Consider the following 26,297-nt stretch of genomic DNA (forward strand, 5'->3'; position numbering starts at 1 on the left):
TTTCATAGGAGAAAAAAAAATGGTCTTTATTAACCAAACCTTAAATTATCTTCATCAGTAAAGAACCATAACCAGTAAAAATAGAGAAATACATTTGTTGAGCCGAGTGCAACAGATCACCACCCTCTTCTGTGGGTAGTCACCCCAATGTCACAGTCTAAGCATAGGTGGTACAATAGCCAGGTCACCCAGAGCAGGCTACTGCAGTGTACACGCTCTGTCCATTTAATAGTCATTAGAATCTGGGAGACGATCACACCTTCTGTGAAGTAGTGGGAGCTTTGGGTGTGGTGGAGGTTCCAATAGGTGCTTCTGAACTGTGTTCTTCCACTCTTGTGAAAAAGTATGCCTGGAAAAGACAGAAGGCGCCCATTATACAAAATGCTGCTGCACATTCATTCCTGACCTAAGCAGGGAAGTAGATTTGTCTGACCAAGAAATATAAACTTGATCATTAAAAAAAAAAAAAAAAAAAAACACAAGGAGAAGACTGTCTTCTATACAGTATGCACAGCCAAGTAACTGTCCTCTGCCACAGGAAAGGCCTGACATGAGACAAAAACTGGGACAACTAATACATAGCACTGACACTTCGTGCAGCATCAAGTCCAGTAAAATAGTCCCATTGCACACTTTCCTTTGTAATAGGTGTGTGTGTGGTGGCAAACGCCAGCTGGAAGCCGCTACCAGCACAAGGTTTACGCCTAACTTCATGTTTAATGTCCCTTTAAATTGGGGCAGCTTCGCCCAAAAAAACAAACTTTTTACTGCTGTAAATGTTGGGTGCCCTGTATTAACTGTATACAGCCTTAGCTACATACAGTCGGATGGGGACTTCATCCACTCATGGGAAGCTCTGTATTCTATGAATGAACACAAAGCTTCCTCTATTTGGCTGAGGCAGAGATCACAATGTCATCAGCCTGCCTCTCCGCCATTCAGAGGAAGCTTTGTGTTCATTCATAGAATACATGAAAGTGAGGCTATATACTTATGCCCCGTACACACGGTCGGACTTTGTTCGGACATTCCGACAACAAAATCCTAGGATTTTTTCTGACGGATGTTGGCTCAAACTTGTCTTGCATACACACGGTCACACAAAGTTGTCGGAAAATCCGATCGTTCTGAACGCGGTGACGTAAAACACGTACGTCGGGACTATAAACGGGGCAGTAGCCAATAGCTTTCATCCCTTTATTTATTCTGAGCATGCGTGGCACTTTGTCCGTCGGATTTGTGTACACACGATCGGAATTTCCGACAATGGATTTTGTTGTCGGAAAATTTTATATCCTGCTCTCAAACTTTGTGGGTCGGAAAATCCGATGGAAAATGTGTGATGGAGCCCACACACGGTCGGAATTTCCGACAACAAGGTCCTATCACACATTTTCCGTCGGAAAATCCGACCGTGTGTACGGGGCAATAGAATACAGCACACCCAGTAAGTGCAGTAAATATTTATTTTGGACTACCTTAAAGGGTTAGTTCACCTTTACAAAAAATAAAAATAAATAAATACAGGTAAGGGCATCTGCAGATAAAAACAAACGGTGCAGCTCTGACTAAAGTTGAATAATGCCCTTGCTATAGGTGTAGGCAATTTACATACCTCATAAAGCCTGACTGGAATACTCCCAGGATGTTGCTAAGGTTTGAGATCTCACTGCTGTGATGGTGGAGGTGAGCAGTAATGACTAGGCCTCACTTAGCAACGTCCTGGGAGTATTCGAGTCAGGTTTCATGAGGTAGGTAAAAGGCCTACACCTATAGCAAGGGCATTATACATCTTTAGTCAAAGCTTGTTTGTATGTACAGACACCCCTTATCTGCATAGGCAGAACTAAAAAGGTAAACTAACCCTCTAGCCACTTCACTAAACAGCTATAGAGATATTACGTCCGCATATGGGATCTCCCATCCTGGGCGGGCGTCATAAGATGTCCTCGGCTTCCCGGCGGTATAGGGGGCGGGGGCGTGCTCGCCACGTCACCGAGGAGCCGATGCACATGCCCGCGATCACTCTTGACAGAGCAGGAACATGGATCTGTGTGTGTAAACACACAGATCCACGTCCCGTCAGAGGAGACAGATCGTGTGTTCCTAGTATATAGGAACACTGATCGGTCTCCTCCCCTAGTCAGTCCCATCCCCCCACAGTTAGAATCACTCCCTAGATAACACATTTAACCCCTTGATCGCCCCCTAGTGTTAACTCCTTCCCTGCCAGTGACATTTACACAGTAAGTGGAAGTGGTTAAACCAAAACTATTTAATCGAGACATTAAACATGGACTTAGGTTTTAAGGCGTATATTACCAGCACATCATGGATCTCTAAGATAGCGTCCAAAACTTTCATAAGGAGACTAGAAATGGAAGCCTCCCCACTTCTCTTATGACAGAGTCACTTTAAAAAATGGAGTGAGGTCACATGACCATCCTTGGTCTTTTCATCTTGCTTTACACAGGCCTGTGGGAGGAGTCAGCCCATCACCTCAGTAACACCCACTCAACGGTGATTGACATCCCGCAAACACCATACATACTTATCTAAAACTAATACTCACAGCTTTACCTAAAAGTGACCACCAGAAGACAGTAAACCAGATGCTATGCGGCTGGATTCACACCTATGCATTTTTTAGTGCATTTTGCACATTTGCACTACAGAACGTGTGCCATAGGAAACCATGTTAAATGGACTGTAGTGCAAATCTGCACAACGCAAAAAGCACCAAAAAAAATGCATAGATGTGAATCCAGCCTTAGACACTAGTCTGAACTCCACCTCTATACCCCTAATACTCCTGGATAACACAGCACACATTATCACCTCATAAAATACAGAACACAGAAAGTTCATTCTACCCACCGAGTCACATCGAGAGCAAGACACTTGACCCAAAGCCCAGGAGGAGGTGTCAAAGACAGTCTCGTGGGGCCTGGGCATCTGCAGACAGGAAGTGTACCTGCTGTAATACTCTTCAAATACATTTAAATGCACACAAATGGGAAGGGAAGAACACATTGTTTCCCACCAACCAACAGAGGCAGAAATGTGAGGCTAGAATTCAACCTTAAGCTGGGATCATACAGTACAATGTAAGGCCTCATTCACAAGGGCACACCAATCCGTGCAAAGGGCCATCTTCAGCCGCCTGGGGATGCACAGGTCACCTAATGAAATCAATGGCAGGCACCGACTGCATGGACCTTCACACATCCCAGGGTGCGCATCCAACACACAGATCGGGATACAGACAAAGTGCGCTTTGATCCATGCATCAGACCCAAACTCCGGGATGTGCGTGGAGGTCTGTGCAGCCAGAACCACGGATTTCAACAGGCTGCTTACTTGCCCATGTACAAACATCTGTGTATCCCGGGCAGCTAAAGGATAGTCCTTCATACGGACACATGGATCAGTACACCTGTGTGAATGAGGCCTTAAGCCGTGTACACACGGTCGGACTTTTCGTCTACAAAAGTCAGACGGATGCCGATGGACTAAAGCTGACTGAGAATCCGATCGTGTGTGGGCTTCCCCGGACTTTCAGCTGACTTTTCCAGCCTCAAATCTGACGGACTTTAGATTTGAAATATGCTTCAAATCTTTACGTCGTAACTACGCCGGACCCAGAAATCCGCTCGTCTGTGTGCTAGTCCAACGGACAAAAACCCAAGCTAGGGCAGCTATTGGCTACTAGCTATCAACTTCCTTATTCTAGTCCGGTGTACGTCATCACGTACGAATCCGTCGGACTTTTGTGTGATCGTATGTAGGCAAGTCCGTTCGTAAGAAAGTCTGCCGCAAGCCCGCCAAAAGTCCGTCGGACAGGCTGTCGGACTTTTGTAGACGAAAAGTCCGACCGTGTGTACGCGGCATTACTGTGCATATTGCTTTATTTAGATCGAAAGCTGACCATACATTAACCACTTGCTGACCGCAATATGTAGATATAAGGTACATAGTGGTTTACCGGGATTATAGCTGAAGCTATCAGCCATAACCCCAGTTTGTTGGTTTTTCCAGCCGGCTTTTTCATGAAAGCGCTCCAAGTTGCTCATTAGCAATGATTCTAGCACTCGACCTCCTCTGTAACTCTAAACTGGTAACTTGTAAAAAAAAAAAAAAAAAAAAAAATTAAAAGCGTCGCCTATGGAGATTTTTAAGTACCGTAGTTTGTCACCATTCATTGAGAATGCGCAATTTTAAAGCTTAACATGTTAGGCATCTATTTATTTGGCAAAACATCATCTTTCATATTTTACAAAAAAATAAAAATTGGGGTATATATTGTATTTTGTTTTTTATTTATTATAAAGTGTATTTTATAAAAAAAAAAAAAAAAATTGCATTTGAAAAACTGCTGCGCAAATACTATGTGACAAAAAGTTGCAACGATCGCCATTTTATTCCCTAGGGTGTCTGCTAAAATATATTATATGTATATATATATATTTTTTTTTTTTATTTCGTAAACAAAAAGTGCCAGAAAAAGCCTGGAGGTTAAAACCATGTAACTGACTGAACAGAATTACAAATCCTTTGACAAGTCAGGTCATTAACAGACATGTAGATCTCCGATTTACTCAGAGTACTAGTTGTCTAGAAGTGTACACACCTTGCAGCCCACAGGTAGCAGCACATGTAGAAGCACCATGCTCGTTACCATCCCTATAGCCACCATCTTGTTGTCTCTGCGGATGTGCGGCCAGAAAGCCAGAACGAGGACAAAAGCAGAAAGACACATGGCCAGTAGAAGAATGATCCAGCGGAAAATTTCATACGGGATTACGCAGAGAAGCTAAAAAGGGAAAGAAGAACAAATGTAGTATCATTATAATGGCTCCAACAACATTCTAAAAATTGTACACAGAAAAAAGTGAAACTGTCAGTTATAGCAACCAGATTCACAATTTTATTTCTTACTAGAGGACAGCAGGAAACGTTATCTTCAACATCTTTAGAGTTGAAGGTGTGATAAAAAATAAAGCTGGTAATTACATCGATCAGCCATAACATTATGACAGGTAAAATGAATAACATTGATTATCTCATCACAATGAAATCTTAAAGTGGGTGGGATATATTAGGCAGAATGTGAACATGTGGTCCCTAAAGTTGATGTGTTGAAAGCAGAAAAAATGGGCAAGGATAAGGATTTCAGCAACTTTGACAAGGTCTAAATTGTAATGTCTAGATGACTGGTTCAGAGCAACTCAAACTGGAGTTCTCGTGGGATGTTCTGGGCCTGCAGTGGTCAGGACCGACCAAAAGTACTTCAAGGAAGGAAAAGCGGTGAACCAGCAACAAACGTTATGGCTTATTGATGCTCGTGGGGAATGAAGGCTGACCTGTGTAGCCCAATCAAATAAACAAGTTACTGTAGCTCAAATTGCTGAAAAGGTTAATGTTGGTTCTTATGGAAAGGTCTCAGAACGCACAGTGACTCTGTTTTTTTGCATACAAGGCTGTGTAGCCGCAGAGCGCTCAGGGTGCTTATACTGACCTGTGTCCACAGCTAAAAGCACCTACAAAGGACATTTGAGCATCAGAACTGGACCACGGAGCAATTGAAGAAGGCGGCCTGGTCTGATAAATCACATTTTCTTTTACATCAGGTGGATGGCCGGGTGCGTCACGTCACTTACCTGGGAAAGAGATGGCACCGGGAATGCAATATGGGAAGAAGGAAAGCCGGCAGGGGCAGTGATTTGCTACTGACGGCTTGGTGCCAGATACCAGAGCATGCCTTCACAGGTCTAGTGGAGTCCATGTCTCGATGGGTCAGAGCTGTTTTGGCATCAAAAGGGGAAACTACCCAATATTAGGTGGGTGGTCCTAACATTATGGCTGAGTGGTGTAAAAAGAAGAGAGAAAAAAAAAAAGAAGAAGAGGAGGAGGAGAAAGTAAAAAAGAGAAAGAAAAAAGGAGAAAAAGAAAGAGAAAGAAAAGAGAAAAAGAAAAAAAGAGAAAAACAGAAAGAAAAAGGAAAGAGAGAAAGAAGAGAAAGAAAAAGGAGAGAGAAAAAAAGAGAAAGAAAAAAAGAAAAAGGAAAGAGAGAAAAAGAGAAAGAAAAAGGGGAAAGAGAAAGAGAAAGAAAAAGGAAAAAAGAGAAAAAGACAAAGAAAAAGAAAGAGAGAAAAATAAAAAGAGAGAACAAGAGAAAAAGACAAAGAAAGAGAGAAAAATAAAGAGAGAAAAAGAGAAGAAAGAAAGAGAGAAAAAGAGAGAAAAATAAAACAGATAAAGAGAAGCGAGAGAGAGAAAAAAAAAAAAAAAAAGAGAAAAAAAAACAGGAGAGTGATCTTTCAGAGTGAGAAAGTTAAAAAAAAAAAAAAGTACAAAAAAGAAAAAAATCTAGAAAGAAAGATAGAATGTGAAATAAAGCAGAGACCATGGATGTATGATGTGACATTTTCATCTGTACGAATACTCACAGTAGAAGGAATGTATGCAGACAGGGAGTAGCCATAGACACACACAGTCTCCATGAAGCTGTAGGTCCCCACTGTTGGGATCACTCCTTTCCTCCACTGCAAGAATCCCCACAGACATAAAGGTACCAGCCACGCATAACTGTATATGGCGATCCCAGCAACCGTCACTGTTACAGAATGAACAACACATCAGCCAGATAGCACAGAGACATCAAGACTCCCCAACCATATCCATAGATCAGTGACAGCCATTCAAACACATCCAAGACACACGTATTAATATTACTCACCTTTGTGAAACTGGGCACTGTAGTTGTAATCTGGTCTGCCATGCATCTGGATAAAGGTGGCGAGGTTCCCCACCACTGTGACAGTGATAACAAGTGTGGCACAGATCCAGAAGGGCCCTGACAAAAAAAAAAAAAAGAGAGACAGGATCAAACCCACTGGGTACACACAAAGTGTTTAATGTCTCGTTGGTGTTATTTTGTCCCATGTCTGTTTGCACCCTTCAACTTTAGAAAAAAAAAAAAGATTTTTGGGAAAGTGCATAAATGAAATAAGTTACCGTAACTCTAATGATTAGCACCCTATGTGCAGATGGGTGCCGTTTACTGTAAAAATTATAATATTCTTAATCACTCTTCTTGTGGTGCTGCAAGCGATTGAGCCATTTACTCTCCCCTCCTCCATTTCACAAAAAAACTATTTTTTTCCCCAAAGAATGCAAGGTGCTCTGTGAATGGAAAAAGGTGAGATTCTGCTGCTTACCCACCCCTTTTCACAGAACCCCTTGCATTTTGTGAAAGGATGATAAAGCTTTTGCAAATGGATGAGGGGAGAGTGAACAACATAATCCTTTTATGTACTATAGCCAGAACTGTCATTCGCAGTGCTGGAGGCATGGTGGTGGGATGCAGCGGATCATTTTTACAGTAATCAGCAACAATCTGGGCCTAAGATTAGTGGTAATTATTTTTTTTTTACTGGAGTTCCACTTTAACCACTTGCCCACCGAACACAGTCATATGATGTTGTGGGCTTTAAGTGGCGATATCTGAATGATGGGTACAGCTGCAAGCCTCATTCCAATATCATTTATTTCAGCAGGCGCTTTTCTGCAACATAAAAACAATCATAGCGGCTGTTCAGCCACTTGATTACTTTTACAGGCGATGGAAAGGAGCCCTCTGATGCTTCTCCAGTCTCTCCCGTGTGATCGGGGAGCCGGTGAATGATCCCGCTGGTGGTTTACCATAGAGCTGACCAAGAACCACGTGGTCCCTGGCCAGCTCTATGACCCTTGGAGGCTAGAAGCGACGTCATGATGTAAACACTGACGGGTTTTGTTTTTTTTTTTGCTGGAAAGCCTGAGATCGATATTTGTTATTTTTGTTTTGATCTCAGGCTTTCCAGCATAGAGGAGAGATGTGGGGACTTGTAGACCCCAGATCTCTCTGTAAAGAGGACCTGTCAATGCTTTATTTCTATTACAAGGGATATTTACATTCCTTGTAATAGGAATAAAGATGATAAAAAAAAAAAAAGTGTAATGCCGCGTACACGCGGTCGGACTTTTCGACTACAAAAGTCCGACAGCCTGTCTGACAGACTTTCGACAGACTTTTGGCGGACTTCCGACGGACTTCCGACGGACTTTCTAACGAACGGACTTGCCTACAAACGATCACACAGTCCAACGGATTCGTACGTGATGACGTACACCAGACTAAAACAAGGAAGTTCATATCCAGTAGCCAATAGCTGTTCTAGCGTCGTTTTTTGTCCGTCGGACTATCATACAGACAAGCGGATTTCTGGGTCCGGCGGAGTTACGACGTAAAGATTTGAAGCATGTTCCAAATCTAAAGTCCATCAGATTTGCGACTGGAAAAGTCCGCTGAAGGTCCGTTGAAGCCCACACATGATCGGATTGTCCGCTGGATTTGGTCCGTCGGACAAGTCCGGTCGAAAAGTCCGACCGTGTGTACACGACATAAAAGTAGAAAAATAAAAAACAAAAAAAAAAAAAATTTTTTTTAAAGTGCCCCCACGGCCTTGTACTTGCGCGCAGAAGCAAACACATACGTAGGTCATGCCCACATATGTAAACAGCGTTCAAACCACAGGTAGCGCCGCAGACGTTCAAGCGAGAGGAATAATTCTAGCCCTAGACCTCCTCTGTAACTCTAAACTGACAACCTGTAAAATTTTTTAAAGCGTCACCTATGGAGATTTTTAAGTATCGTAGTTTCACAATTGTGTGCAATTTTAAAGCGTGACATGTTATGTATCTTTTTACTTGGCGTAACATCATCTTTCACATTTTACCATTAAATTTTGGTAAATATTGTGTTTTGTTTCTTTAAATTTATGAAATAGCGCCCCCCCCCCCCCCCCCCAAAAAAAAACACGTTTGAAAAATTGCTGCGCAAGTACTGTGTGACATAAAAATTGCACTGACTGCCATTTTATTCCCTAGGGTCTCTGCTAAAAGACATATATAAGGTTTAAGGGTTCTAAGTAACACTGATTTTTACATCTATGAGAGAAATGTCAGAACTGATCCGGTTGGCAAGTGGTTAACTTACCATAAAGATCAGGATGATTCCGCAAATGATGTCTGACAAAATTCTTCCCAGGAACAGGCATGAAGGACGCTCGGATCCTGTCCAGCACCTAAATAAAAAAAACAACATCAGAGGCCACAAAAAAAAAAAGTTACTGCCAAGCAAACCAGTCCTAGTCTTAGAAGAAATGCTCTGGTCCGTGGAGCTTGGCATCTTCAGTTATAATGCTGGGCTATTTGCCCTGTATTGTACTTGATGATGTCAGAGTACCGGCAGAGTCCCCCTCTCCCTCCCCTATCACCACCTTTTCTCTCTCTCACACTCTCCTCCACTCCCCCCCACATTCCCCTCTCTCTACCACCCCATTCCCCTATCAACCCTTCTCTCCCCCCCCCCCCCACATATACCTGCCTCTCTCACCCCCCTCTTTCATTCCCCTCCCACTCCCCTTTCTCTCACCCCCCTTTTTCCATGTATCACTGTGGTAGGCTAGTGGGGAGGTGGGGGGGGGAAGACGACACCATGTTTTATGCACCAGGTGACACCAACCCTAATGACAACACTGTTCCTAGTGCCACGGAAAGCCTTACATTGTAAACCAATAGCACCAGGTGCCAAAACCCAGCATCCTACGCACCATGCAATTCTATCATGATGTGTTCTATTTTTAACCAACTATGTGTCCAATACCTGGTATGTGTCTACATCGAACAGGTCCTGATAGTACTGAAAGGTCCAGAAACCTGCGGATTTCTTCTGGGATGAGAGGAGCTGCAGGGAGGGAAGGTGAAAACAAAACATGTATTCATGTTCACGAAGTACACAGCATTCTATATCCAGCAATATAAAGGTATCTCTGTATTCCCGTCAGAATAGAATAGCACAGCGGGGGGAGATCACTGTACTAAAGTCAATTGTGTTAGTACAGCAATCTGTCTGGCTTTTTTTTTCGTTCAGGCTGCTGGGTTGAAGGAAAAAAAACAAAAAAAAAAACACGTATAGTGTGTACCATGCTTCATGTCAGTGTGACAGCCATATTTTCCTGCACATCCTCGTGCTGGCATTCCTGTTCACATCAATTGGTATGCATCGCCTACCCAGAAACAGCTACTGCTCCCAATCTGACAAACATGCGCATGCATGGCCCTGAATGCAGACTGTCTGCGTTTGGGGCCATAAAGCCTCTGCATCCCAACTGACATGAATGGGAATGCCTGTGTGGGGGTGCATGGAACTAAGGATGCATCGATACCCCCCTTTTTTTTTAAATCAGCCAGTACCGATACTATTGTCAAGTACTCGCCGATACCGAGTATCAGTAATTTGTGCTGCACTTTCTATCTATACAAAATAATTGGGCACAAACCATACTGAAAAGGATCACATGCGACTTGAACAGGAATGCAGTGCAATTCCTGTCCGAATTTCATGCAATTTCCTCACCGCTCATGTGTGAACCCAGGCTCGTCATAGTGACTTCAGGTCAGGTTCACACAGGAGCAGTGTGGGAAACTGCATGCGATTCGGACAGGAATCGCACCGCATTCCTGTTCAAATTGCACGCGATTCTTTGCAGTGCAATTTGCGCCCATTCATTTTGTACGGACATAAATCATGCTGCAAAGTATCGGGAGCATTTTTATGAGTACTCCAGAAAATACTCGCTATTGGTGCATCCCTACACGGAACACCTGCACATCCTCATGCGGGTAAATACAGCCCTTGCACAGGTGTATGCTGTAGTACGTCTGTGTGAACAAGGCCTTAGACCGGCAGGCTGCCTGTCACCAATACGGAGCAGTCACCCCCATATCTACATAACCAAGTTTGTCTTTCACTGTGAGTGGTGCGCCTTACAAAGTCTTCCTAAATAAAAATTCTGACAGAGGACATTCTGCAAAGGCAATCTGTTAAGGCTCAGTTTTGCACACAGGAGCACAGAAGTTAAAGTGTTACTAAGCCCACCACCTTAAAATCAGTCTGAATATGCAGTAAAGCATGCTGGTTATACTCACTGTGGAACTTAAAGGGTTAATCCTGCACATTGTGTAAAAAGGCTGTTTGATCCTGTCTTCTCTGACCCTCCCCTTCTTCCACAATCCCCAATCCATCTCCTGATATTACAGAGCCTTGGGGACCCTCTGCACATGCTCAGTTTGGTGTTTATTGCTGGAGTCCCCCCCCTCCCCCAGAGGGTGCATGTGATCAGCACAGGGCCAATCAGCACTATCCAGACAAAGGGTCAGGGGTCCTGCAGCCTCATAGGAAAGTCAGAGGAGAATGAAAACTTCAACAAGCTTTAATCAGACACTGATAGAAGTCACAAGACTGCTATATACTGCCCGTAAAAGGTATTTAGCAGTTTATATTTACTAAAATAATTGCATTTCCATGTTCTGTGTACTGTGGGAGACCAGATATAGTGAGTGCAGGGTCCTGGGTTTAGTAACACTTTAATGGAGCCATTCATGTAGCTGTGTCTGGCAGAGGAAACTCTTGTAAACTATTCTCATAGTAGATATTTTGTATATCAAGAATCCTTATCATACAAAGTTTGAGACATAAGATAAAGTTGTATGTAAAGCCAAAAAGTGATCTTTTTAGTTTTGGATAGAGTGGGGAAGGGTTAAAATCCTGATCTGATTATTTTTTGCTGTCTGTGTCCCACTGGACGGATTTCCCTTTACTTCCTGTCCTAAAGACACAACAGAAAATGGAAGGAAATGTCTCTAAACTTAACCACTTCGCACCCAGGCCAATTCTGACATTTCTCTCCTACATGTAAAATTCATCATTTTTTTTACTAGAAAATTACATAGAACCCCCAAACATTTATATTATATATATTATTGTTATATATTTTTTTTTAGCAAAGACCCTAGAGAATACAATGGCGGTCGTTGCAACTTTTTATCCCGCACGGTATTTGCGCAGCAATTTTTCAATTTTTGGAAAAAAAACTTTCATGTTTCATGTTTTAAAAAAAAAACAAAACATTAAAGTTAGCCCAATTTTTTTGCATAATGTGAAAGATGAAGTTACGCCAAGTAAATAGATACCCAACATGTCACGCTTCAAAATTGCACACGCTCGTGGAATGGCGCCAAACTTTGGTACTTAAAAATATCCATAGGCGACGCTTTAAATTTTTTTACTGGTTACATGTTTTGAGTTACAGAGGAGGTCTAGGGCTAGAATTATTTCTCTCTAACGTTTGCGGCGATACCTCACGTGTGGTTTGAACACCGTTTTTATAAGTGGGCGGGACTTACGTATGTGTTGGCTTCTGCGTGCGAGCTCACGGGGACAGGGGCGCTTTAATTTTTTTTTTTTTTTTTTTTTATTGTTAGTTTGAATTTTATTCTTTTAGTTTGACACTTTAAAAAAAAAAAAATTGATCACTTTTATTCCTAATACAAGGAATGTAAACATCCCTTGTAATAGGAATATGGCACGATCGGTCCTTTTTACAGTGAGATATGGGGTCTCACCTCTAGGCTGGGAAGCCTAAAATAAGAAAAAATAAAAAAAGATCTCTGCTTCCCAGCCGAGGCGGTGCCATTTTTTTGAATGCAGAGGCCGGGCTTGACGTCATAACATCGCGCCCGGCCTCCGAACGATCATAGAGACTCCGGCGACCATCTTGTCCGCCAGAAATCTCTATGATCACCATCCGGGGCCGGCAGATCCGTTCCCCGACTCAACGATGGAAGCGGCGAGTCGGTTGAAGCACCGGAGGGCGGTGGGGGGTGGGACAGCCGCTATGATCGTTCTTATGGTGTAGGGAATCGCTGGCTGAAAAAGCCAATATCTGAATGATGTCTGTAGCACATCACACAGGAACATCAAAGCCCAGGGGAGAGGTGTTGGAGTCTCACAGAGGAGAGCTTGCAGATAACAACTAGGGAAAGGTGGGGAGACTTCACTGCTTGTATCACACTGTCTCTGCTTCCGGGTTTTAGCTGGGGACAAGTGTAGATGTATGAAAAGATCTGGACAGCCGCACACCGGAATAAATTATATTTCTTCTTTTATTTGTGAAGCAGGATCATGGGGTACATAGGACACCACTATGGGTGGTACCGCACAACATCTGATGCGTTTCACACTTACATGAAGTGCTTACTCATAGCTTTTAGCTGGGGACACACTGCCATGGAGACAAACAGAGGCATTTGAAGAACGTGCTCATTCTAGATAGCAGCCTGGGTGTGCACCTCTTCACCAGGCACACCCACATGTCCTCCAGGGGGAGGGAGTGAATGAGAGGCTGGATTGTGGAGCTGTGTTCACCCCCTGGAAACTTTTAAACTGAAAAAGAACCATTAGAGGCTGATAATGGACACTTCAAAAGACTATTCTACAAAGACTAAAGGACTGTGGAAAGAAATGCAATGCAGGTATGAGGGTAGCATGTACTATCTATTTTTGCATTTCCATACTGCTCCTTTAATACAGGGATTGCTTTAAGATAAAAAAAATATTAAACTCAGGGTTAAAAAAAAAAAAAAAAAAATTACATATATATACACACACACACACACAGTACAGCCGTGGCCAAAAGTTTTGAGAATGACACAAATATTCAATTTCACAAAGTCTGCTGCTTCAGTGTTTTTAGATCTTTTTGTCAGATGTTACTATGGTATACTGAAGTATAATTACAAGCATTTCATGAGTGTCAAAGGCTTTTATTTACAATGATATTAAGTTTATGCAAAGAGGCGATTTGCAGTGTTGACCCTTCTAATTCAAGACCTCTGCAATTCACCCTGGCATGCTGTCAATCAATTTCTGGGCCACATCCTGACTGATGGCAGCCCATTCCTACATAACCAATCCTTGGAGTTTGTCAGAATTTTGGGGGGTTTTTTTTTGTTCACCTGCCTCTAGAGGATTGACCACAAGTTCTCAATGGGATTAAGGTCTTGGGAGTTTCCTGGCTATGGACTCAAAATTTCCATGTTTTGCTCCCCAAGCCACTTCGTTATCACTTTTGCCTTATGGCAAGGGGCTCCATCCTGCTGGAAAAGGAATTGTTCCTCACCAAACTGTTCTTGGAAGGTTGGGAGAAGTTGCTCTCGGAGGATGGTTTTGTACCATTCTTTATTCATGGTTGTGTTCTTAGGCAAAATTGTGAGTGATCCCACTGCCTTGGCTGAAAAGCAACCCCACACATGAATGGTCTCAGGATGCTTTACTGTTGGCATGACACAGGACTGATGGTAGCGCTCACCTTTTCTTCTCCGGGTAAGGTTTTTTCCAGATGCCCCAAACAATCGGAAAGGGGATTCTTCTTTCCCTCAGTCCTCAGCAGTCCAATTCCTGTACCTTTTGCAGAATATCAGTCTGTCCCTGATGTTTTTCCTGGAGAGAAGTGGCTTCTTTGCTGCCCTTCTTAACACCAGACCATCCTCCAAATGTCTTCTCCTCACTGTGCGTGGAGATGCCCTCACACCTGCCTGCTGCCATTTCTAAACAAGCTCTGCACTGGTGGTGCCCCGATCCCACAACCGAATCATCTGTAGGAGATGTCCTGACGCTTGCTGGACTTTCTTGGGAGCCCTGAAGCCTTCTTCACAAATACAGTGGAAATGTTTTTTTATGGGATTTAGAAAGTTTATTTTCATGGCAAATAGACTTTGCAATTAATTGCAATTCATCTGATCACTCTTCATAACATTCAGGAGTATATGCAAACTGCCATCATAAAAGCGGAGGCAGCAGACTTTGTGAAAATTAATATTTGTGTAATTCTCAAAACTATTGGCCACGGCTGTATATTTAGGATTTACGCACACACTTGAAGAAGCCAGATTCCCTAGCAGAGAAAAAGGTGGTCAGTGGGGAGTGCAGTTACCTCAGTCTGATCAGTCTCGCCCTCCTCTCCCTCACTGTCCTCTCCCATGGGCAGTGTGGCATGCTGCGGCTTTGTCTCCTCATTGGCACTCTTGGTTGTGGCAGTCGGGTTCTCAGACAGGAGGACGGCAGCTTCTTCAAACTCTGGACAGAGAGAACAAAGAGAAATCAAACAGCAATTCTACATAACAAGTGCAAACAATCTGTTAGGGAAGCGATATGGTCCAGCAAGCACTACAGCTGTGCTAAAGACAGAACATTTCTTCTGTATATACGTAAAGCCAATCATTTCAATCTCAGACGCTTTAAGGTCCAACCCCAGGTACAAGAAAATATTGGCGGGGGGCAGTGATAGTTTCATGGTGGGACTCATATCTCAACACACCTGAGCTCATCTCTACTCCTTACATACATTACAGGACAAAGAATCTTACACTATATGTGATGCCAAGGAACCGCCCACAGCCTGGAGTGTCATCAAAGAAAAAAAAAAAAAAAGGAAGTGCAGGAGCAAGGAATACAATAAATAATACAGTTTTCTTTTCCCATCCCAGAGTTGGACTTCACCATCCTAATGTCATTTTCACCCTCCTAATGACAAGCCACTTTAAAATCGCCAGCTTTCATTAAAATAATCCCTGGAGATCCTGCAATAAAAGTCCTAGTTCAAGCACTTCCTTCTAGAAGGTGACAACGCTCTGTCTATGTTTCCCAATGGTACTCCCGGCTTGTCACATGGGTGTCAAATGTAGACTAAGTGCCAATTCCGGCACACATTCTACAGGTGTGGTCAACTGGGGTCACCATTAGGGAGCCGGCTCTGAGAAATGTAATGCAGCTGTCGCTGGAGCGCATGTATACGGGACGGTTCCTGCGGGAGATCCGCAGCACTGAGGTGCAACAAGGGATGAAGAAAAGGAAAAAACTTTATTTTAATTTGTTTTAGAGATGTGATCAATAACTTATGATTGTATGTTAACTATCAATCAAAATCCACTTCCCCATTTGTGTCATATTAATAAAATGGGTTGATGACTAAAGATTGGTCGGTCCCTATCCCCGAGAGATCGGATACATGGAATAGTGTATGGCCACTATATATGAAGGGATCAGTATGTTCTGTGAAGGGACAGCAGACAGTGGGGAGCTGGCCTGGGGTGTGTTCAGGAATTTCTCTTCTGTATTACTAACTGGGAAGCAAAACAGGTTTCTAGATTACCGAAACTAGGACTGGTCCCTATCCTGAGAGATTGATTGGTCCCTATCCCAGATTACCGACACTGGGAATTGTACCTATCCCCAAGAGATCAACTGGTCCCCACCCCGAGAGATCATCTGGTCCCCACCCCGAGAGATCATCTGGTCCCCACCACGAGAGATCATCTGGTCCCCACCACGAGAGATCATCTGGTCCCCACCACGAGAGATCATCTGGTCCCCACCCCGAGAGATCATCTGGTCCCCACCCCGAGAGATCATCTGGTCCCCACCCCGAGAGATCAACTGGTCCCCACCCCGAGAGATCAACTGGTCCCCACCCCGAGAGATCAACTGGTCCCCACCCCGAGAGATCAACTGGTCCCCACCCCCGAGAGATCAACTGGTCCCCACCCCCGAGAGATCAACTGGTCCCCACCCCCGAGAGATCATCTGGTCCCCACCCCGAGAGATCATCTGGTCCCCACCCCCGAGAGATCTTCTGGTCCCCACCCCCGAGAGATCATCTGGTCCCCACCCCCGAGAGATCAACTGGTCCCCACCCCCGAGAGATCAACTGGTCCCCACCCCCGAGAGATCATCTGGTCCCCACCCCCGAGAGATCAACTGGTCCCCACCCCCGAGAGATCAACTGGTCCCCACCCCCGAGAGATCATCTGGTCCCCACCCTCGAGAGATCAACTGGTCCCCACCCCCGAGAGATCAACTGGTCCCCACCCCCGAGAGATCAACTGGTCCCCACCCCCGAGAGATCATCTGGTCCCCACCCCCGAGAGATCAACTGGTCCCCACCCCGAGAGATCAACTGGTCCCCACCCCCGAGAGATCAACTGGTCCCCACCCCGAGAGATCAACTGGTCCCCACCCCCGAGAGATCAACTGGTCCCCACCCCCGAGAGATCAACTGGTCCCCACCCCCGAGAGATCATCTGGTCCCCACCCCCGAGAGATCAACTGGTCCCCACCCCCGAGAGATCAACTGGTCCCCACCCCCGAGAGATCAACTGGTCCCCACCCCCGAGAGATCAACTGGTCCCCACCCCGAGAGATCAACTGGTCCCCACCCCGAGAGATCAACTGGTCCCCACCCCCGAGAGATCAACTGGTCCCCACCCCCGAGAGATCAACTGGTCCCCACCCCCGAGAGATCATCTGGTCCCCACCCCCGAGAGATCAACTGGTCCCCACCCCCGAGAGATCAACTGGTCCCCACCCCCGAGAGATCAACTGGTCCCCACCCCCGAGAGATCTTCTGGTCCCCACCCCGAGAGATCATCTGGTCCCCACCCCGAGAGATCAACTGGTCCCCACCCCGAGAGATCATCTGGTCCCCACCCCGAGAGATCAACTGGTCTCCACCCCCGAGAGATCAACTGGTCCCCACCCCCGAGAGATCAACTGGTCCCCACCCCCGAGAGATCTTCTGGTCCCCACCCCGAGAGATCATCTGGTCCCCACCCCGAGAGATCATCTGGTCCCCACCCCGAGAGATCAACTGGTCCCCACCCCGAGAGATCAACTGGTCCCCACCCCGAGAGATCAACTGGTCCCCACCCCGAGAGATCAACTGGTCCCCACCCCCGAGAGATCAACTGGTCCCCACCCCCGAGAGATCAACTGGTCCCCACCCCCGAGAGATCATCTGGTCCCCACCCCGAGAGATCATCTGGTCCCCACCCCCGAGAGATCTTCTGGTCCCCACCCCCGAGAGATCATCTGGTCCCCACCCCCGAGAGATCATCTGGTCCCCACCCCCGAGAGATCAACTGGTCCCCACCCCGAGAGATCAACTGGTCCCCACCCCCGAGAGATCAACTGGTCCCCACCCCGAGAGATCAACTGGTCCCCACCCCCGAGAGATCAACTGGTCCCCACCCCCGAGAGATCAACTGGTCCCCACCCCCGAGAGATCATCTGGTCCCCACCCCCGAGAGATCAACTGGTCCCCACCCCCGAGAGATCAACTGGTCCCCACCCCCGAGAGATCAACTGGTCCCCACCCCCGAGAGATCAACTGGTCCCCACCCCGAGAGATCAACTGGTCCCCACCCCGAGAGATCAACTGGTCCCCACCCCCGAGAGATCAACTGGTCCCCACCCCCGAGAGATCAACTGGTCCCCACCCCCGAGAGATCATCTGGTCCCCACCCCCGAGAGATCAACTGGTCCCCACCCCCGAGAGATCAACTGGTCCCCACCCCCGAGAGATCAACTGGTCCCCACCCCCGAGAGATCAACTGGTCCCCACCCCCGAGAGATCTTCTGGTCCCCACCCCGAGAGATCATCTGGTCCCCACCCCGAGAGATCAACTGGTCCCCACCCCGAGAGATCATCTGGTCCCCACCCCGAGAGATCAACTGGTCTCCACCCCCGAGAGATCAACTGGTCCCCACCCCCGAGAGATCAACTGGTCCCCACCCCCGAGAGATCTTCTGGTCCCCACCCCGAGAGATCATCTGGTCCCCACCCCGAGAGATCATCTGGTCCCCACCCCGAGAGATCAACTGGTCTCCACCCCCGAGAGATCAACTGGTCCCCACCCCCGAGAGATCAACTGGTCCCCACCCCCGAGAGATCTTCTGGTCCCCACCCCGAGAGATCATCTGGTCCCCACCCCGAGAGATCATCTGGTCCCCACCCCGAGAGATCAACTGGTCCCCACCCCGAGAGATCAACTGGTCCCCACCCCGAGAGATCAACTGGTCCCCACCCCCGAGAGATCAACTGGTCCCCACCCCCGAGAGATCAACTGGTCCCCACCCCCGAGAGATCATCTGGTCCCCACCCCGAGAGATCATCTGGTCCCCACCCCCGAGAGATCTTCTGGTCCCCACCCCCGAGAGATCATCTGGTCCCCACCCCCGAGAGATCATCTGGTCCCCACCCCCGAGAGATCAACTGGTCCCCACCCCGAGAGATCAACTGGTCCCCACCCCCGAGAGATCAACTGGTCCCCACCCCGAGAGATCAACTGGTCCCCACCCCCGAGAGATCAACTGGTCCCCACCCCCGAGAGATCAACTGGTCCCCACCCCCGAGAGATCATCTGGTCCCCACCCCCGAGAGATCAACTGGTCCCCACCCCCGAGAGATCATCTGGTCCCCACCCCCGAGAGATCAACTGGTCCCCACCCCCGAGAGATCAACTGGTCCCCACCCCCGAGAGATCAACTGGTCCCCACCCCCGAGAGATCAACTGGTCCCCACCCCGAGAGATCAACTGGTCCCCACCCCGAGAGATCAACTGGTCCCCACCCCCGAGAGATCAACTGGTCCCCACCCCCGAGAGATCAACTGGTCCCCACCCCCGAGAGATCATCTGGTCCCCACCCCCGAGAGATCAACTGGTCCCCACCCCCGAGAGATCAACTGGTCCCCACCCCCGAGAGATCAACTGGTCCCCACCCCCGAGAGATCTTCTGGTCCCCACCCCGAGAGATCATCTGGTCCCCACCCCGAGAGATCAACTGGTCCCCACCCCGAGATATCATCTGGTCCCCACCCCGAGAGATCAACTGGTCTCCACCCCCGAGAGATCAACTGGTCCCCACCCCCGAGAGATCAACTGGTCCCCACCCCCGAGAGATCAACTGGTCCCCACCCCGAGAGATCAACTGGTCCCCACCCCCGAGAGATCATCTGGTCCCCACCCCCGAGAGATCAACTGGTCCCCACCCCGAGTGATGTGGATAGAGGGGGGCGGCGCCTGTGTGCCCCTTAACCTTCATAACGGGCCCCCCTGGGGAAACAATTCCAGAGTCACCGAATCAATAGAAGATATCGCGTGCCGCCATGACAGACAGACGCAGTTGGGTGGGTGTGGCACCTTTCTTAGGATTTGGGTGAAGGAATACGACGGTCATCACCAGACCAAAGAGCTACAGACCCATCTCACGTATGGCACGTGGGTCATAGAGTTGCCACCTCATCCCTTTAAACCTGAACACATATGAATTACACGGGTTCTGAGGCTGATTTAATGCAGATAAGGCACCAAGTGAGTTTATCACCTTAATCAGCCACAGAACCTGTGTAATTAATATGTGTCCTGTTTTAGAGGGATGAGGTGGGAACTCAGCAACTAACATTTTACGGTGACCCGCCCAGCAAGCTCCAGTAGAATGGGCGGAGTATTCACTTTAATATATTAGTATTCTCTGTATTAGTATACGGAGCGCCCCTTTAATCCGTCCCCCTGTTTATGGTGTGTGTCCCCTTTAACAAGTCCCCCCCCCTGTATCTAGGTGTGAATATCTGGACCTGTAGTTCCCCCCACACAGACGTGTCAGCCTTCTTCTCATACTCCTTCTCGCTGTCTCTATGGGGATTATTACCTTGGAACTGGAGCTGGTCAGGGGCCGCCATGTCAGCTGAGGGGCATCTCATCGGTCACGTGACCCTCCTGAGCTCCGCCCCCCGACAATTCACCACCACAGGCCGCCGCGTCACCACTTCCTGGACTGTACCACCCTGCATGGGGGGGACTACGCTCCTGGGCGCAGAGCGTGATTGTAAACGCCTAGCCACATTACACATTATTATTATACATTATGATGGGGGACAGCTAAGCGCTTCACACTTACAATGACTGTGTTTCCCTCATCAAAGCATCCCCCCCACACACACACATATAGTGTAAGTGGCATAACCCTCCCAAACTTTATTCTAATATATTAAGAAGCTTTTTGTGGCCTTTATCTACTTCGGCCAGTAAATATTGCGGCTTATTTTGCTATGCTTTCTTTTTATTTTTATTTTTTTACATGTGCTAAGTCAACAGAATATTCCTTCTGAGTAACAGGCACAAGACGGAACCCCCAATGACGTGCACATGTTTCCAGCGGACGGTATTTAGCGGAGTGCCTGTGAGGGCAGAGAAGCCGGAAGTGGCGGTGGTGCTGGCGGAAAGCGATGGCCGGGCGGTGTGTTGGGGTGCTGTGCCGGAGGTTGTGCTCCAGCAGTGCGGCCCCGGTGGCGGGAGAGCAGGTGAAGCCGGGCTTCTGGGAGCGGATGAAAAATAAGAAGTTCGGTAAGTGCTGGCGGGGGGAGAAAAAGAGTACCGAAGCCGCCATGTTTGTCAAGGGCACACGTGCTCCATTCCTCCTGTCATCCTGGACCAGGCTCTGACTTATGGCTGTGACAGGACACAGATTTGCAAGCAACTGGAAATGACTGAAATTTTGATTGGACAATGAGCTGCCTTTTACTCAGTCCTTGGCTTTGACTGTGGAGTGGGTAGCGCCAGTGACCTCGGGCCATGGACCAGCAGAGAAATCAGTCAGCGACTTGGTCTGAAGAGCAACTACGGCCATAGACTGGGCTGTGATTGGGATTGCCACCTCATCCCTTTAAACCAGGACACCTTTGAATTACACGGGTTCTGAGGCTAATTTAATGCAGATAAGGCACCAAGTGGGCTTAATTGCCACCTTAATCAGCCACAGAGCCTGTGTAATTAATGTGTTTGGGTTTAAAGGGATGAGGTGGTAACTCTAACCGCGATCTCAGGTCGTGGACCGGTCAGAAAAATTGGACCGGTCACCGACTTGGCCCTTGCACTGGGCAGCAACTGAGGCTGTGGAAATGGCAGCATCATTGGCCCTTGGACTGGTCAGAGAAATTTGGTCCTTAGACCAGTCGGCAACTTGGCCTGGGCCGCGGCCACGGTTCCTTGGTCGGGGCTGGGCCTTTGGAATGAATAGACCACCATGTGTGAATGACTGACTCATGAAGTAAAACTGTTGGCCAACGTATTTGGAAAGTGTCTAAACATGATATGTCTGCCAATCCATGGCGGTGCCTTCAGTTTCCTCCTCGGTGGTCAGGAACCTGGGACATCCTGTTAAGCAAGTGCTGACCTTAAATAGGAAATTGACGGCTTGTCCGCCACCCCCCTGGGCCGGCCTTGTTGGTCTCTGAGCTTATCATAGTGCTGAACTAATACAGAGGCCGGTTAAGGAGGTGACTTCTTATGCCCTGTTCACACGGTCGGATTTTCCGATGGAAAATGTCCGATCGGAGAGTGTTGTCGGAAATTCCGACCGTGTGTAGGCTCCATTGGACATTTTCCATCGGATTTTCCGACACACAAAGTTGGAGAGCAGGAGATAAAATTTTCCGACAACAAAATCCGTTGTCGGAAATTCCGATCGTGTGTACACAAATCCGACGGACAAAGTGCCACGCATGCTCAGAATAAAGAGATGAAAGCTATTGGCCACTGCCCCGTTTATAGTCTCGACGTACGTGTTTTACGTCACCGCGTTCAGAACGATCGGATTTTCCGACAACTTTGTGTGACCGTGTGTATGCAAGACAAGTTTGAGCCAACATCCGTCGGAAAAAATCCATTGATTTTGTTGTCGGAATGTCCGAACAAAATCCGACCGTGTGTACGCCCTATTAGAGTTGGTAATCAAACAGAGCCTGTCATTTTGTCCATTTAGGGGGAAGACCGGTTCTGCTAAAAGCCCGTCCCTGACCTATTTATAATTGTGTTGCTTGTGCTTCTTTTTCAAACCCTCTGTGAGATTCCTTGCGCAGGGTTAAAACTAAACTCCAAGCTTCCCTTCAAGCTTGCACAGTTGTACCGCCTTCTCTCCTCTGCTAAAATTGATTACTGTGACTTCAGTGCACACCGTGAGTTTCTCATAATGTACATTAGAAGCTGAAGCACGTCAGATAGAACCTCATTTTCCAGCTGGAGGACATCCAACATTTAGCCGTTTCCTCCCCGTCCATGCTTTACCGTCCATGGCCTGCCTCTTTCATTCATTGTGTTTCAGTCATGAAGGCTCAGTGTCAATTGTAGGCATTTCCTAGGGTCATGCTTCATGCAACTACAGCCTGCCTAGGAACACCCATTCCACCAGACTATCATCACCCATCAAGGCATTTTGACGTTTGTAGAACTCTTTCCAAGAGCCAGACCACTGCTTGCAATGAGGCTGAGGGATCCTGAGAGGAATACTGAGGCTGGGAGCTATGATGCTTTCAGGAAGCTATGTATAGCACTTGTCTGACTTCTCCCACCAGCCATGATCCACCTGCAATGCATAGAGGGAAGCACAGAAACCTAGTGATTGTGTTGCTGGAACTAAAATAAATAATGTAATGAAAACGGGTTTTATTTTAAGATTTAGTTAGTATGTTGATGAAGCTGGGAGGGAGTAACCAAGGAAGGCAAAAAATAAGCAGAATACCTTTCAGCTTTTAACATGTTCCTCCTCCTTGTGAAGGGACAATGTTTGCGACTAGCACTTAGCTGCTCAGACCCAAACACTGTATCCCAGGAGGAGATCAAATGCTCCCCAGAATCCAGAATCATCAAGCATTTTGCAAGCACTATGGCAGAGCAGTGGGGGGAAGGGGGTGGGTAAGTATAAGTTAGTCTTTCGAGAAACTGTCACTTTGTCCTGCATAGGCAAAGCAGCAGATTCTCTTTAAGAGCATCAGTCTTGTGTGCTTTCCTTTTTCCTGGAGGAGATTAGATTCTGTCGCCATGTATATCTAAAGCATTGGTCTCTAAACTGTGGACAGCAGGCCAGATGTGGCCCGTTGCTTGCCTTTATCCGGCCCTTAGGGCACTATTTCACCCACTGACACCAATGATGGGGCACTATTTCTCCTCCTACTGTGCCCACAGGTACTCTACTTTTTATTTTTTACTCCTGCTGACCACCAAGTCTAATGCCCCGTACACACGATCAGAAATTCCGCCAGCAAAAGTCGGATGTGAGCTTTTGGTCAGAAATTACGACCGTGTGTATGCTCCATCAGACTTTTGCTGGCAGAATTCCAGCCAGCAAAAGATTGAGAGCAGGTTCTCTATTTTTTTTTTTCTTAGAAGCTTTTTTATTTGTGTGACTTGACCAGGGGAGTCGGAGGCTTTTGTAACAGTAGTAGGTTCAGGATCTGTCATTTATTTAAATTTACTAACTATGTACTTTGTTTTGTCAGTTCTCTGGACCAAACACCTCCTGCATGATTATGGTGAAGCCTGTAAGGACATTGTTGTTGGTGCCAAGGAACGCCCGGGCAAGGCCACTCTGTATATCTCCCTTCTAGCAAGTGTTGGCATCTGTTCATCCAAAGCACCCTCTGAGGACTCCTTTCAGTGCTCCCTGCTAGAGGCTTCCTCCTGTCTCCTCCTCCTCTCACCCTGGACGAGAAGCGGGAGCTCTGACCAACACGTACAGAGACTGATGGAGCTGAGGAACGAGGGACGTCTGCGCCACATCAACCTCATAATCTTCTCTCTTATGTACGAAGCGCCTTATGATCCAGACTCTGACCTGTACTCCTCCCAGTGCTCCCATCTGAAGCCTCGCTGGTCGGAGTTCCCCAGCAGGGTGCTGGACATTGGCTTCTTCGGAAACTGGTGGCTTCTCCAGAATAAGATGAAAGACTTTGATATAAACGAGGAGGAGTTTACTCACCTTCCTGCACACATGAGGACCATTTCCTATAACGATCTTCACTCCGATGAGAACGAGAGGCTTAATCAGAGCAAATTCAGAACAGTTGTCATTTCAAAAGATCAGTTAAAACAAATTGAAATGTCAGAGGATGAATTAAATAAAATTGAAATGTCAAAGAAGCAGTTAAAACAAACTGAAATGTCAAAGGAGGATCGCTTAAATCAAATGGAAAAGTCAGCAGAGGATCAATTAGATCGAATTGGAAGATCGACGGAGGATCGGTTAGATCAAATCGTAAAGTCAGCGGAGGATAAGTTAGATCAAATCGAAATGTCAGAATAGGATCAGTTAAAACAAAATGAAAGCTGAACTTAAAGATGAGTCATCTTTATAACCAGAGCATATTTATTTCTAGATATGCAGATGTATTGCTGTCCCTTTAATAATGTGTGTGTATATATGTGCATATTTTAGTTGTATGATGATAAATACTTTAAGAAGAGAACCTTGTGCTTCTGTATGTTTCATTTGCAGTAGGTAAGCTGCTGTCAGAGAAGAGGCCAAAGTTGCAGTAGTGATCATATGTAAACTTGGAGTGCCGCTCAAAGCTAGAGGCAGGGCCGCTGCTACCACTAGGCAAACTAGGCAGCTGCCTAGGGCGCCCGGCCACTGGTGTTCCTACTCTCTTCTCTCTGCAGCAAGCAACTAAGTCTCAGCATCAGCAGGCAGCCGCCGCTCCGTTTGCACATAGTGTCAGAGGCGCAGCGGCGGCAGAGGACTGTGTCTGTGTCCCGACTCCAGAATGAATGGAAGCAAGTAAACATTCATTGATGGGCGCTGGTGAGGATGCATTTGATGGGCGCTTCATTAAAAAGGTGGAGTATACATGGGCAGGGCAAAGGGGGGTGGAGCCAGGGGGGGGGGGTTTTGCCTAGGGCAGTGATGGCGAATCTTGGCACCCCAGATGTTTTGGAACTACATTTTCCATGATGCTCAACTACACTGCAGAGTGCATGAGCATCATGGGAAATGTAGTTCCAAAACATCTGGGGTGCCAAGGTTCACCAGCACTGGCCTAGGGTGTCAAAAATCCTTGCACCAGCCCTGGCCTGAGGATAACGGATGTCCCTGTCGGTATTCTGGAAGTGGGAGCAGAGGTCGGGCACGAATTCAGAAGTGTGGACGTATGTAATGTAAGATGGCGCTTAAAGCGACCCAGTGCTTCAGATGTGGGTATGGCCTTAGCCAATGCAGCTTTGGCCATGCCCCTGACATGTTTTGCCCTGGTAAACAGGGTGAAACATGTCAGGGGGCATGGCTGGAGCAGCGCTGGCTGAGGCCATACACAGCCGTATCCACAACTGAAGAACTGGGTTGGCATCCTACCCTACATACTTGCAGTGGCCTTCATATCCAGCTCCTACACCTACAGCCATATCCTGGGCCATTCTGCTCAGGATAAGCTCTAGCACTTCATGGTAGCTTCAAAGCTTGCCTGCTTCTTCCAGCCCTGTCCACCTCTCCATTGCCCAGGGCACCCTTGCATCATAATAATGGACCAATATAAACGTGTCTTAGAACAGTGGTTCTCAAGCCTGTCCTCAAGTACCCCCAACAGGCCATGTTCTGGGAATGTCTCTTGGATAACATAGCTGTCCAAAATACCAAACCATTGACTGATTTAAAGCACCCGTGCAAGATAAAGGAAAACCTTGAGGACCAGGTTGAGAATGCACTGTCTTAGAAGGAAGTGAGTGGGTCAGGTATACAGTGCCTTTAA

At 47.1% G+C, this 26,297-nt stretch overlaps 2 protein-coding genes across 2 annotated transcripts; one reads left to right on the plus strand and one right to left on the minus strand.

Annotated features, from left to right (window-relative positions):
* On the minus strand, positions 1–20,583 carry YIPF2 (Yip1 domain family member 2). The gene is made up of 8 exons (XM_073622608.1): positions 20,432–20,583; positions 14,880–15,022; positions 9,710–9,790; positions 9,041–9,128; positions 6,740–6,856; positions 6,450–6,616; positions 4,631–4,813; positions 1–349 (listed from the first exon to the last, which is right to left on the minus strand). The coding sequence occupies exons 1-8, from the start codon at positions 20,481–20,483 to the stop codon at positions 254–256; spliced, it is 927 nt and encodes a 308-aa protein (XP_073478709.1). The 5' UTR covers positions 20,484–20,583; the 3' UTR covers positions 1–253.
* Positions 20,553–25,016, plus strand: TIMM29 (translocase of inner mitochondrial membrane 29). Its single transcript, XM_073622609.1, has 2 exons — positions 20,553–21,126; positions 24,057–25,016. The coding sequence occupies exons 1-2, from the start codon at positions 21,009–21,011 to the stop codon at positions 24,857–24,859; spliced, it is 921 nt and encodes a 306-aa protein (XP_073478710.1). The 5' UTR covers positions 20,553–21,008; the 3' UTR covers positions 24,860–25,016.
* The last annotated feature ends 1,281 nt before the right edge of the window (positions 25,017–26,297 follow it).

The sequence above is a fragment of the Aquarana catesbeiana genome, linkage group LG03, assembly GCF_042186555.1.
Source record: "Aquarana catesbeiana isolate 2022-GZ linkage group LG03, ASM4218655v1, whole genome shotgun sequence".
NCBI lineage: Eukaryota > Metazoa > Chordata > Amphibia > Anura > Ranidae > Aquarana > Aquarana catesbeiana.

Bases quoted from the DNA above. Each gene is read 5' to 3' on its own strand.
- YIPF2 (XM_073622608.1), bottom strand. From the start codon at position 20,483: ATGAGATGCCCCTCAGCTGACATGGCGGCCCCTGACCAGCTCCAGTTC. The intron at 6,617-6,739 runs GTGAGTAATATT...ATTCTGTAACAG, and splicing joins CAGTGCCCAGTTTCACAAAG to TGACGGTTGCTGGGATCGCC. The intron at 350-4,630 runs GTGTGTACACTT...TGTCTTTTCCAG, and splicing joins TGCTACCTGTGGGCTGCAAG to GCATACTTTTTCACAAGAGT.
- TIMM29 (XM_073622609.1), top strand. From the start codon at position 21,009: ATGGCCGGGCGGTGTGTTGGGGTGCTGTGCCGGAGGTTGTGCTCCAGC. The intron at 21,127-24,056 runs GTAAGTGCTGGC...TTGTTTTGTCAG, and splicing joins GATGAAAAATAAGAAGTTCG to TTCTCTGGACCAAACACCTC.